The sequence below is a fragment of the Schistocerca serialis genome, chromosome 5 (assembly GCF_023864345.2).
Source record: "Schistocerca serialis cubense isolate TAMUIC-IGC-003099 chromosome 5, iqSchSeri2.2, whole genome shotgun sequence".
NCBI classification, from domain to species: Eukaryota; Metazoa; Arthropoda; class Insecta; order Orthoptera; family Acrididae; genus Schistocerca; species Schistocerca serialis.
The window spans coordinates 421,620,729-421,634,665 of record NC_064642.1 but is presented as its reverse complement, the minus strand read 5'-3'; the positions used below and the strand labels follow the sequence as shown (position 1 = coordinate 421,634,665).

Below are 13,937 nucleotides of genomic sequence, written 5' to 3'. Positions count from 1 at the left end.
CACTTGTTTGTATCGTCTCAACTTATTATCGATTTTTATGTGCTAGAAGAATGTTTATATTGTTTTCTTACATTTTTGTGTTAAAATGTTGTAGATATGTGACACTTGTTCGTCGAGAAAAGCTGTGTCCTGTCAAATCAGCGAGTTTGCAACGCCCAACCGACAGTTGAATCGCGGCGTGTGGCAAAGATAACTACGACGCAGCTGGCCACAACGAACGTTTGACGGCGACTGCAAAGAAGAAACACGTTTCGCTAAAGAGAGAATTAACGTGATATGTTTGTTCGCAGAGAATGGTTCTTGGCTTGTCCTTTTAGAATTTTAGTAGTATCCGAGTAGAATCCGGGTGTCGTTCGAGTAGTGGGTCTCGAGAGATATTATCTCGAGAGTGTGATTAGATCGGCTGACCCGTACGATACATGGACTAGTCTGCAATGCGGATGGAACTCAAATGTGTTCAAAGCACTTCTAAGTCGTTTAGGAAGGTACTTTGAGAAGATTATCGGCTTATGTAGGGAATGATTACTTCGCCGATTTTTGGTAGAGTGTAGATTCACCAGGTATAGGAAAAGCTCCGATTGACTGAAGTGTGAGATTAGTCTCTCCGAGATGTGATTAATGGTGCGCTGCGCTGCTTAATAGCCACGCAATGGTAGGCGAACTGTATTTCAATATTTTTGTGAGATTTTCCGTTGGATGGTATGTGAAGAGACGTGTTCACGCGAAGCGATTTCGTTGGTTCGTGGTTGAGGATTAAATCACGCACTAAGGGGTACTAGCGTTGCAATATATCATTGTGGTTATATAGGTGTGCGCAGGCATAAGGTCTAGTGACTTGGCGATATTTGGGTTAGGATTTAATGTGTGACTTCGGCGTGAGCGTCGCAATGTAGTAAATTCCGGAAATCTCGTTGGATGCACTGAATGTGTAGTCTGTATTAAAGAGAACGGTCGTCCTATGCAATAGTTATTCATTGAGAGACAATCTGAAGTTTATTGAGAAAGAGATAGCTTTTCCCTTTGGCCCAAAACGACAACTCAAGAACCATTTAAAAGAGAACACGCTAATTCGATCTGAAAGAGTTCATCGAGTGCTGAGTTTTGAATTTTAAATTTTAGTGGGCTGCAAAAGTCAACGCCTGAAGTGGCTGAGTTTTGTCTGATTATTTGAAGATCATACAGCCGAAAAGTGGCAGTGACACTCAGGTATTTTGTTTTATTTTTTTAATTAAATTTCCGCTTAGTGATATTTTTAATAGATTACCAGCACTCGAAAAATAAAACGCTGACCTGTACCTGTAGTTCATCTTCATCTACATCTACATCTACATGGATACTCTGCAAATCACATTTAAATTCCTGGCAGAGGGTTCATCGAACCACCTTCACACTTCTCTATTATTCCAATCTCGTATAGCGCGCGGAAAGAACGAACACCTATATCTTTTCGTTTGAGCTCTGATTCCCCTTATTTTATTGTGGTGACCGTTTCTCCCTATGTTGGTCGGTGTCAATAAAATATTTTCACATTCGGAGGAGAAAGTTGGTGATTAGAATTTCGTGAGAAGATTCTGTCGCAACAAAAAACGCCTTTGTTTTAACGATGTCCAGCCCAAATCCTGTATCATTTCAGTGACACTCTCTCCCATATTTCTCAATAATACAAAACGTGCTGCCCTTATTTGAAGGCCGGCCGGAGTGGCCGAGCGGTTCTAGGCGCTTCAGCTTGGAACCGCGCGACCGCTACGGTCGCAGGTTCGAATCCTGCCTCGGGCATGACTGTGTGTGATGTCCTTAGGTTAGTTAGGTTTAAGTAGTTCTAAGTTCTAGGGGACTGATGACCTTAGATGTTAAGTCCCATAGTGCTCAGAGCCATTTTTTAACCTTATTTGAACTCTTTCGATGTTGATTTAATTTCAGCAAATAAAGAAAACAGTTAAAACTGAAAAAGTCAGTAACCGACTTATCTTTTATCCGCAAAATTATTACAAGAAAAAATAATATAAGGCTTATTTGAAAGCACACTAATATCTGGAATATATCTTTTTGGAATAAAGTAAATCCAAAGGCCAATAAAGTAAAAGACTGGAATGCTAGTAAAAGCAAAATTCAAAGAAATTAAAGAAAAGGAATAGTATTTTTCAATGAACGACTTGTAACGAAAAGAAAGATAATTAATCCTTAGATATGGAAAGAAAGTTTGGTGTTATGGAAAAGTGATTAATTATAAATGAAAAGTTAGTCCATTTAGTTATGAAAGATTGAGATTAACGATACAGTTTATTATAACAAAATTTCAACAGAGTCAAGGATATTGTTGTAGCAAGGTGCTACCACAGTCTAACATAACAGTCGCGACACTTCGCCTTGATTTTGCTGCCTACAGCGCCAGCAGCGCCCCAAGCGGCTGGTAGGTTGAACTGTGAGTTCGGCGCGATCGTGAAAGCAAATAGTGATTGTTTATTTTGATTTATACAATGATTTTTACCATCGAGAGCGTTTGTAGCGCAATAAATTGCAACAACAACAGGAAGAAGACACCACAGCTGTGTCTTTTTAGGTTTCCTAAGGATCCTGAGAGGTATATACCATCATGTTACTAAATTGTATAGTCAGGATTCACTTGCAAACTATATGTGTATAAATGATAAATGTTTCGTTTTAGGAGCAGAAAATGGCTAGTTAATTGCAGACGAGAAGACCTTATGAAGAAAGACCCAGTTTACCAGTATAATAATATTAGGTTTTGTCCGCCACATTTCGAAGAAAACCAGTTCATGAACGCAGACAATAACAAACTCGTGTGGAATGCAGTGCCCACACTGTTTGACATCCCAAATAAGCCACTTCTACTGACGATGAAGAGGAAACTGCCACAAAGATTCGACAGTCAATCTAAAGCTGTAGAACAATCGTATGACACAGAAGCAGCCAGTTCAGCTCTCCATGTATCAGTGCAAGATTCGTGCGAATCGTTACCACAGACGTGCTTTGACGATAAAGTGGTTAGATTAAGTGCAGCTGTTCGTGTCTTACAAAAGCGTGTGAAGTGTCAGATTGTGCAGATCGAGCGAAACTATTACGAGACAAGGAAAGTGCCTACAGACACATTGTTTGAAAATTATTCAAATATTTGGTTTTTCGTGAAATGTAATGTAATCAGCTCATTATAATGTTTTCAGCATATTTCTGCCACTATTTGGCAGTTGCTTGACCCACTTAGAATAATATAAAGATTAAGGTCGTACTTGTGGCAACAGGCGACAATGACACACACAGTAGGCCTACAGAACGATAAACGAGCTGTCGATCGCTTTTGCATGTAGAGGTACATGTCTGTGCTTCTTACATGTGAATCTGTGTGTTTATATTCTTTTGACATCAACGTGGTAAGCTGCAATTCTGTCCAATGTCACAAGTGTTTCTTCACGAATGTGTTGTAGCTTGCCACTCTATTCATGTTTTTTGTCCATGCTTGCGCTTATTTTAGAATCATTAATAGAAACATATATGCCTTCTGATGCCAAACAAACTCTTGGAGGCAGAAAATAACTCGAATAATTCGGAAATTACGTAGGAAATGGATGCAAACAAACATTATGCTTACGACGCGTCTGACGTTCACCTTACCTGCCGCTTGGAGCGCTAGTGTCGCTCCATCTGTCAAACGGCAACAACTTTTACAGCAGTAAGTGTCGCGACTGTAATGTTAGACTGTGGTGCTACTTAAAGAGGTTATCGTTGATTGACAACGAGACATAAACAATATAAAATTATATCTTTTCTTTGTGAATGTATTCTCCAATATAGGTTGCTGTTATTGGTGAAGCAAATACATCATTCGTACTCACCGTAGACTCTCACATTTAGTATTTTTCTTACGACTGATACTAGTTTTGTTCGTATTTTATCTTTCGAGCCTAGTTAACCCAGATAGTTCAAAATGGTTCAAATGGCTCTAAGCACTATGGGACTTAACATCTGAGGTCATCAGTCCCCTAGACTGATACGTTATTGTAATTAATATCCAGATAGCTATCACTGACCCCATTATACCACGAAGTGTTATTGTGTCCATCCTTTCGTACATAGTGATTTCCTAGTGAGCGACAGTGTAATTTACAGCATGAGAAGCTGAATATAAAATCATACGTGACGTCGTTGTATTAGTACAGACGATTATTTCAAGACACACATATTACGTCGTTGAGTGTAGGCAAGGTCTTGTCAGGACAACTTATATTACGAGAGTGCGCTACACTGGCCGACGTTACTTTTCACCTACGCATTGCAGTGCTGATAGCGCTTGTTCATACAGTATGTCTCCTACGATTGAAACATAGTACAAAGTTGACGTTAGTGGTATCCAAAGGGTAGCGCAGTACAATTTCTTCCTTAGGGGCGCTAGAAGGAGCTTGTAACACGCCTATATACTGCTCTTATAACAGTGGAAGACTTCAAAGAATCTTAATCCAGCGGATCACTAAAGTTTCAGATGCAGAGAGGTCACTTTGAGCATCTGCTCTGAAGACTATGTATGTTTTGTGAAGGACGTGCCGTCACTCACAGTATATTTAACATGTTATAGCTGCCCGAATGAGATTTCCACTCTGCAGCGGAGTGTGCGCTGATATGAAACTTCCTGGCAGATTAAAACTGTGTGCCGGACCGAGACTCGAAGTCGGGACCTCTGCCTTTCGCGGGCAAGTGCTCTACCAACTGAGCTACTCAAGCACGACCCACGCCCCGTCCTCACAGCTTTACTTCTGCCAGTATCTCGTCCCCTACCTTCCAAACTTTACAGAAATGTCATTCTGGAAACATCCCCCAGGCTGCGGCTAAGCCATGTCTCCGCAATATCGTTTCTTTCAGGAGTGCTAGTTCTGCAAGGTTCGCAGGAGAGCTTCTGTAAAGTTTGGAAGGTAGGGGACGAGATACTGGCAGAAGTAAAGCTGTGAGGACGGGGCGTGAGTCGTGCTTGGGTAGCTCAGTTGGTAGAGCACCTGCCCGCGAAAGGCAAAGGTCCCGAGTTCGAGTCTCGGTCCGGCACACAGTTTTAATCTGCCAGGAAGTTTCATGTTATACCTGGCTGTTCTTACTGTATGTGTGCTATAACTACACGTTGATAGGTTTTCTTGGTATGGCACGTAGAATATTTCTGACATGTCTAATTAATAGATAGTATGTTCAAAACTCGTAAAAAAACTTGTAGTAGGATATGTATCATACAAGGTGCAGCATTTTTTGAGCTGATCAGAATTAGAAAGTACAAAAAAACTATAAGCAAACCCGGAACCGACCTCTCGAATTCTAGTATGCTATCGAAGACCTGTACCCACTGCGATAACTGTAGATCATATATGCCGGGAATTTAATGAAAATACTTACCGTACATGTAATTACAACGTTGCCAAGCAGGCTTTCTTTGAGATCCATTTTCTAAAGAAAATATGTACGGGACGAAACTTTTGTTACAGACTTTTTTCTACCTTTAGTATCCAAGGAATCTCACAAAGTGCGCGAATTTTGGTCCACCCTCTGCTATCAGTATATACAATATCTGATCGAATTTATCAGGAAACCTGTGTTTAATGTGGAATTGCGCAAGTCAACTGTTGGTGATGTGATTGTGAAGTGGAAAAGCGAAGGAACAGCCACACCTAAACCAAGACCATGTAGATCTCATGTACTGACGGATTGGGACCGTCGAGTATTCCAGAAGATAGTTGTAAAAACCGCGTGAAATCAGCGAAAAATTATAAAGTGCTACCAGCAGTCCAGATAGTATAATGATTGTGCATATGAGCTAAAAAGACTGGAGCAGAATGGTCGAGCAGCTCCTTGCAAGCCACACATTTCTGTAATCAAAGCCGAGGTTGTGCAAGGAGCGACGACACTGGACAGTGGACGACTGGAAACGAGTGATCTGGAATGATAATTTACTCCATACCCTGTGACAGTTCTATGCAAGAGTTCGGGTTTAGCGAATGCCAGGAGAACATTACTTGCCACTACGTATAGCGCCAACAGTGAACAGTGGCAAGGTAGTTTTACAGTATGGGGGTGTTTTTCGTAGTTAGGGTGTTGTCCACTTGTTGCGCTTAAGAAGACGCTAAATGCGGAAGGATATAAACACATTTTATAGCACTGTATAAAGCGAACAGTAGAGGAAAAAGTCGGGCCTGATGTATTAACCGTTCTCTGCTAGCGTGGCGAGTAGACTTTCGTGGACTCTGCTCAAACATTTGCCGAATTCTTTACATCGTGTCATCAGAAGTGCGAGGTCGACCTAGACTCTCTAATTTGCACAAGCCTCCTGTCTCTTCAAATTGACGCTACCAACGATAAATGTTTTTGGGTGCAGGTGGATCAGTGCCAAAACGTCGACGCTACACCGAAATCACTGACTCACTCTTTGCAAACTGCAGCACACAAAACGTCTTCTGTTGAGCGGATACCATCTTACTTCTGACTGACTGCAAACTGAGAAGACGCACTTACTGACATCTAATGGCGATTTCCTGAAACTCTAGGCCACACCTATTCAAACATCACACATTTCCTGGCTGGCATGTGCCATGTTTCGTAATTATTACCGTCCAAAATCAGGTCATTATTTTTGAAACATCCTGTATTTATTCATTGTGGATATATTTGGATAATATGTCTAAGCTGCCTTACATTATAAAGCTGAATGGTTGCTAATACAGTCAGTTTGACCAACGTGATGGCTAGAACCGGTTATAAATTCGTGACCAGTTGTAAGGTGTTTATAGGCTTTTAGACGCCACTGATCAGTCTCATGTTCGGTATCGTGTACAGGATTCACAATTTTTATTGAAAGTAAATTAATTATTTAATGACAGCAAAAATACATCTATATTTTTCCCTAGTTCTGTGTAAGTAATTACACTAATGGCCATTGAAATTGCTACACCACGAAGATGTCGGGCCACAGACGTGAAATTTAACCGACAGGAAGAAGATGCTGTGATATGCAAATGATTAGCTTTTCAGAGCATTCACACAATGTTGGTGCCGGTGGCGACACCTACAACGTGCTGAAATGAGGAAAGTTCCAACCGATTTCTCATATACAAACAGCAGTTGACCGGCGTTGCCTGGTGAAACGCTGTTGTGATGCCTCGTGTGAGGAGGAGAAATGCGTACCATCACGTTTCCGACTTTGATAAGGGTCAGATTGTAGCCTATTGCGATTGCGGTTTATCGTATGGCGACATTGCTGCTCGGTTGGTCGAGATCCAATGACTGTTAGCAGAATATGGAATCGGTGGGTTCAGGAGGGTAATACGGAACGCCGTGCTGGATCTCAACGGCCTCGTATCACTAGCAGTCGAGATGACAGGCATCTTATCCGCATGGCTGTAACGGATCGTGCAGCCACGTCTCGATCCCTGAGTCAACAGATGGGGACGTTTGCAAGACAACAACCATTTGAACGAACAGTTCGACGACGTTTGCAGCAGCATGGACTATCAGCTCGGAGGCCGTGCCTGCGGTTACCCTTGACGCTGCATCACAGACAGGAGCGGCTGCGATGGTGTACTCAACGACGAACCTGGGTGCACGAATGGCAAAAAGTCATATTTTCGGATGAATCCAAGTTCTGTTTACAGCATCCGTGTTTGGCGTCATCGCGGTGAACGCACTTTGGAAGCGTGTATTTGTCATCGCCATACTGGCGTACCACCCAGCGTGATTGTATGGGGTGCCATTGGTTACACGTCTCGGTCACCTCTTGTTCGCCCTGACGGCACTTTGAACAGTGGACGTTACATTTCAGATGTGTTACGACCCATGGCTCTAGCCTTCATTCGATCCCTGGGAAACCCTACATTTCAGCAGGACAATGCACGACCGCATGTTGCAGGTCCTGTACGGGCCTTTCTGGATACAGAAAATGTTCGACTGCTGCCCTGGCCAGCACATTCTCCAGATCCCTCACCAATTGAAAACGTCTGGTCAATGGTGGCCGAGCAACTGGTTCGTCACAATAGGCCAGTCACTACTCTTGATGAACTGTGGTATCGTGTTGAAGCTGCATGGGCAGCTGTACCTGTACACGCCATCCAAGCTCTGTTTGACTCAATACCCAGGCGTATCAAGGCCGTTATTACTGCCATAGGTGGTTGTTCTGGGTACTGATTTCTCACGATCTATGCACCCAAATTATGTGAAAATGTAACCACATGTCAGTTCCAGTATAATATATTTGTCCAATGAATACCCGTTTATCATCTGCATTTCTTCTTGGTGTAGCAATTTTAATGGCGAGTAGTGTATGATGAATCTGCATACGTGTTTAGCAAATGGAACTCTCTAATGAATTAACACTTGAAGAGTCTGCCTTTAACACTGGTGTTATACAAGAGGTATCATTGCAAAAGAATAGTCCGCCCCGATAGCTGAGTGGTCAGGGTGACGGATTGCCGTCCTATGGGCCCGGGTTCGATTCCCAGCTGGGTCGGAGATTCTCTACGCACAGGGAATGGGTGTTGTCTTCATCATCATTTAATCCACATGCGGCCCGCAGGTCGCCCAATGTGGCGTCGAATGTAATAAGACCTGCACCAAGGCGGTCGGACCTGCGCCGCAAGGGGCCTCTGGGCCAATGACGCCAATCGCTCATTTCCCTTTCATTGCGAAAGAATTATTATTGTAAGAAAAGGTGACCAAAGTGTCTCAAACCTGTTCTTAATTTAATAGCAGAAAATCCTAAATTACTTGAAGAGACATTGGAAATACTTTTCTGAGAATCATTCTGTACTGTCACAACATTTATTATGTTATTTCATCTTTACCCTGAAATGGTAATGGGGGAAATCTGTAATTTAGTCAAGGAACAGAGGGCGCCACTCAATAAAAAATTATTCTACTGGTCGGATAAAGAACCCGGTACGCACAAGTCGAAAAAGGACACGCCGAAGGCCAGGGGGCCAGATAGGTCGATATATTGCTTCTGTGGGTCTCTTTGCTGCAAAGCCTAATGTGAGGCACTTCAACAGCTGCCGGGATATAATGAAAAATTTTGGTTGTGAGTGTAGACGTTGATCATGCAAAGGTCTTATTTCTGAGCACGTACTCCAGTCCTGCTGAGGTGCGACCACATTCACAACAGCCATTGCTGCTGTTTCATTCATGCAGCATGAAAACCGCGAGTTGCTCGACACCAATGCACCAGTCACAATCTGCCTAGTAATGAAATACACTGGCATAGCCAAGTAACAGTCGGACTGAAACATTAATGTCCTGTTTGCCTCAGCCATTATGACCAACGAGGTTATCAGTCACGGATCTGAGACCTCGTCTCCGCGGAGTTACGAAGCGTGTTGTAACACCACAGCAAGATAATTTCTAAAATCTGTTACTTGAATTTTGAGAACGCACCGGTTGATTAACAACTGTGATAGAACCATATTTATTGTATAAAAGATTCTCGGACTTCTTGCAGCGTCATTTCTGGGTGAAAAGATGGACAACCATCAGCTGTATGATGGAATGACAATGAAAATTTGTGCCGGACCAGGACTCGAAACCGGATTTCCTGCTTGTCACGAACTGTCGCCTTACCATTTGGCTATCCGAGCACGACATACTGCCATCATAATTCAGAATAACACAGACACTGCAATATCCTTTTCTGTTTCAGACTGCTGCCACCCCAAAGTTATGACACTATAATTGCCTGTCGAAGTACTGTTTTATGTATGTTGACGATTAACTGATTGACAACAGTAATTGTACTTAAATGCATTATGCAATATGAGACACGATTAAAAATGTTTACCAAATGTTTAGTATGACAGTCTTCTTCTACTCATTGCATTGTATTATGACAGCCTTCAGTTAATTTCATATTCCTTATTACAAATAAGTACCGCATTTGAGGAAGAACCCTCTCTGTAATGCGAATTAACGAATCCATGTTACTTCTCTGTCAAAATTCAAGCCATAGCAGCTGGTCGGATCGAGCTGCGAACGCCCATTAGTTGTCAGTACTGGAAGACAAATAACAAAACATCCTCTAACCCCGCAGCGACCGCACTGCTCCTGAGGTAACAGGCCAACTTCACGTAACTCGTGGCTGAATCTATCAGCCTCAATTAAGCACATCTTAAAGATATATTACCGCCTCTGTAAGTATTTTTGTTTGTTATAGGCAGGAAAGCTACACTCTTAAGAAGCTCGTAACGTTAGTTAACGTTGTAGGGATGCAACCAGCGATAACCACGGCTGAAGTCAGATGATAAACTGATCGTCTGGCAGACGTCAGTAGCGTTCACATACTTGTCGTCAGGAGCGCTGTGAAATGCCTTCTTCTTGCTGCAGCGCGGAGATCTGTGACCTTAATTTTGTCGGTGCTTTTTGCTTTGCCTAGTTTATTCGTTCGCTTGGTTATCAAGCAAAACTTGATTGCATACGTTCTGCGTTAGTGAATACATTGCATTTTCTTGGTGAAGGCACGCGATTTATCTGAATAAAATGTTACTCCAAAACCACACAGTCGTTTGTGTCTGATTCTCGCTGCGATCAGAAGGCAATATGGAGTTCGCAAGCCTAGCGAGCCGCAGACTTGAGACAGTGGTGACCCGGACGTCTTTGGATTCGGATGTTGGTTACTAGATGTCCGCCAGAAAAATGTATACACACTTTAAGGAACGAAAGGTATTACTTATGTGTTTATTTTACATTTAATAATTGATCACACATGTTGTACAACCTTCAGTTTAGCACATGGTTACTTTAAATGTTCAAAATGTTCACCGTTGGCAGCTATACACATGACAAAACGACGAGCGGTCGCCCCAACTACGTCAGTCAATGTTACAGTGGAGATCGCTGGACATGTCTCTGTAATCTCCTGGCGAAGTTCCTCCAGCGTGCGTGGCTTACGTCGATAGTCGTTATCTTTCACAGTTCTCCACAAGTAAAAATCCACAGGCGTTAGATCTGGCGACCCTGGAGGGAACTCAATGGGCCCTCTTCGTTCAATCCAATGCCACGGACAACTGCCATCTAGGAAAGCTCGTACGGCTAGGTAGGTGACTGTGGTGGCGCCCTGTCCTGTTGGTAGAAGACCTGTTCATCAGCTCCATAAAGTCACGTATACCTGGCAAAATTGATGTGCGTAACATTTCCAGATACACTTCTCCAGTGACATTAGCATCAAAGAAGAAGGATCCTACTAAGCCCTTAGATGACAGTCCACACCACACATGAACCCCTGACCTCTTTATCCACATAAACATGCGGATTTTCCGGTGTCCAGTGCACAGTGTTATGCCGATTCCCGGTTCCATTATGTTTAAATTGTGCCTCGTCACTCCACACTATCTTCGTCACAAATTGTTCGCCATCAGTTACCATTTGCCGATAGCATTCGCAAAATTACATTCGGCAGTCAGGATCGTCATCATTAATCGCGTGCAATAATCGTGGAATGTAAAATTGTACTGCTAACCTCCACCTCACGTACACATTGCATAGCAGACTTCTGTAGAGAATTACCAAACGTTTCCAACATGAGAGCCGACGAAGGAGGACTTGTAGCTGTACACTGTCTTCCTGCTCTTCCTTTGTGAATATCACAAATCATTCCGTGCAATTCAAACTTGTCAATGATGCGTTTAATTGTTAGGTGGGTTGGCGGTTCTGTTTCAACACATTACATTTTCGTTGCTCGAATGTCAAGCGTGCTCCAGTTATCTTGTTTTCTCAATACCGAGATGAAAGTACTAACAGCTATTGAGCCAAAGACTATAGTACAACACACTCGTAACTCAAATCAGACAACAATATCGATACCTCTGTAGAGCCTGACAGATTGTGTATACATTTTTCTGGTGGACTCTGTATTATAAGTACGGCTGAGAACCGCGGGTCGTACGAACGCCTGATTGGGTCTGCATGCAGCTCGTGGGCCGTAGTTTGATGGCAACTGCTCTAAAGTACGGATAATTTAATATGATCTGCTGGGATCAGTCTTTTTCGTTATATAAATACATTGGTGCAAGGGTACCTAGTGATAGCCTTAAGTCCTCTAACAGTGCTCACGCACTTACCTCTCGTCGATGTGGCCCTTCTCGGCGGCCTCCAGCAGGTTCTTCTCGAACCAGTTGAGGCGGTACCTGCGCGAGCAGGCGACGTACAGCAAGCCACCCACGAGCGTGACCAGCAACACAGACACCAGGCCGTACACCGCCAGGTAGGACGCCTCGCTGTGCATCGCCGCGGGGTCCGCCATCTGCAACAGCGCGCCAGCCGTAGCTCAGCTCACGTGTGGATCAACAGCCAGCTAACGCCACGGCTGTTACCTAACTACGATACAGCAGTGGAAACCAGCATAAAGGTAGGATTCTTGCGAAAGTAATAGCACAATGTCTCTAGCATACTGTACCGAATTTATTATGAAAGTAGTAGATACATGTAAGATGTAAACAACTACGACAAATTACATAATTTCTTTCATAACACGAGTAACAAAGTAAAGCGTTTGCATTTCCTATGTGGAAACTGGTAAAGGCACTCACTGTCCTGCTCTGTTATTGCACTGTTAGTACTTTGTCCAACCTCCGCTCTTCCTAATTACTTCAATAATTCTATTCGACATTGATTTTGTTAGGATTTGTAGTTCTTGCAGTGAAATTGTCGCCCAATCTTGTTGTATCACATTTTTCAGGTCACATACGGTCTCAAATTCCCTTCCATTGCGACAAACACAACTTGCATGTATTTCCCAACGGTTTTCCACAAGTTTCATATCCGGGCTATGTGCAGGCCAGGACAACACGTCAATATCTTTTGGTTGTAGAAGAAGCATACACTGAAGCATTATCTTGTTGAAACATTAGACTTTCGTTCCCAAGGTCCTTATACATTCTAATCAAGTCTTTCTCTAGCATCTCAGCATATGTAATTAGTTTTCAGCCTTATACGAAGGGCTTATTTCAATGGTGGTACAAGTCCATTACCTCCACTTTTCTGTCTATAATGCTTCTGAAATTAATGAGCCAAACAAACAGAAACAAAGGTTCATCTCTAGCAAGAAGCCATGTGCTTAAATATTTCTGGTATCTCAACTGCAGATTTTTCAGCGCTCATTTAATTCTGGGACTCTGTATCTCAATATGAACAAAAATGGACTTGTACCACTACTGAAATAATCCCTTCATATATAGCGTGTATATGTGTCCAACATCTCCTCCTAAACCCCAAAACAGCACACTTCATGAGTATCAACACTGTGGGGATTACAGGATTTTAGCTCCCATAGGAGGGCAGACATTTGCAGAGGACGTGATTTTTCCGTGTGGAACGTACTGGCACCAGTACTCTAGGTGTTTACCGGCGCGGTAGCTCAGCGTGTTCGGTCACAGGGCAAGTTTATCCTCTGTAATAAAAAACTGAGTAAAGGAATCAACGATCAAGACCAAACGCAACGAACAGTACCGAACAAAAAATAAAATAAAATGGCGGTAGCTTCTGTGATTAGTAATCAAAACGTCCTCTGTCCCGGGTTAGAAACCCACCACAGCTTAAATTTTGATTCACAATCTGCATTGGTGGTCGAAGACTTCCGGCATAAGAAGTCACCGTCATTCTGCCAATGGCATTGTCTAAGAAGGCGGAAGAGCGGACAGAGTTTTAAGGCACTCTCTTGCTCTTGGGGTGGGAAATTGCCCTTAAAGGCGGAAGAATCAGAAATGACCAACGGCATGAGGATGCAGAAGGCAATGGAAGCCACTGAATTAAAGACACCTAAAGTGTATCCACATGACATGTGGCCTGTAATTAAAAAGTGTAATGATGGTTTCTTCATTGGCAAAAGATTCCAGAATGGTCACCCATTCGGATCTCTGGGAGGGGACTGCCAAGATGGAAATGACCATGTGAAAAACACTGAATAACCGACGAAA

General features: G+C 42.9%; 1 protein-coding gene across 3 annotated transcripts in view; it reads right to left on the bottom strand.

Moving 5' to 3' along the window:
- Positions 1 to 13,937, bottom strand: part of LOC126481640 (synaptotagmin-5) — a 398,029-nt gene that overhangs the window by 119,484 nt on the left and 264,608 nt on the right. For all 3 annotated transcript variants that reach the window (XM_050105539.1, XM_050105541.1, XM_050105540.1), the window contains one exon: positions 12,084 to 12,265. In XM_050105539.1, coding sequence (XP_049961496.1) covers positions 12,084 to 12,265 — 182 coding nt within the window. The remainder of the gene's footprint in view (positions 1 to 12,083; positions 12,266 to 13,937) is intronic.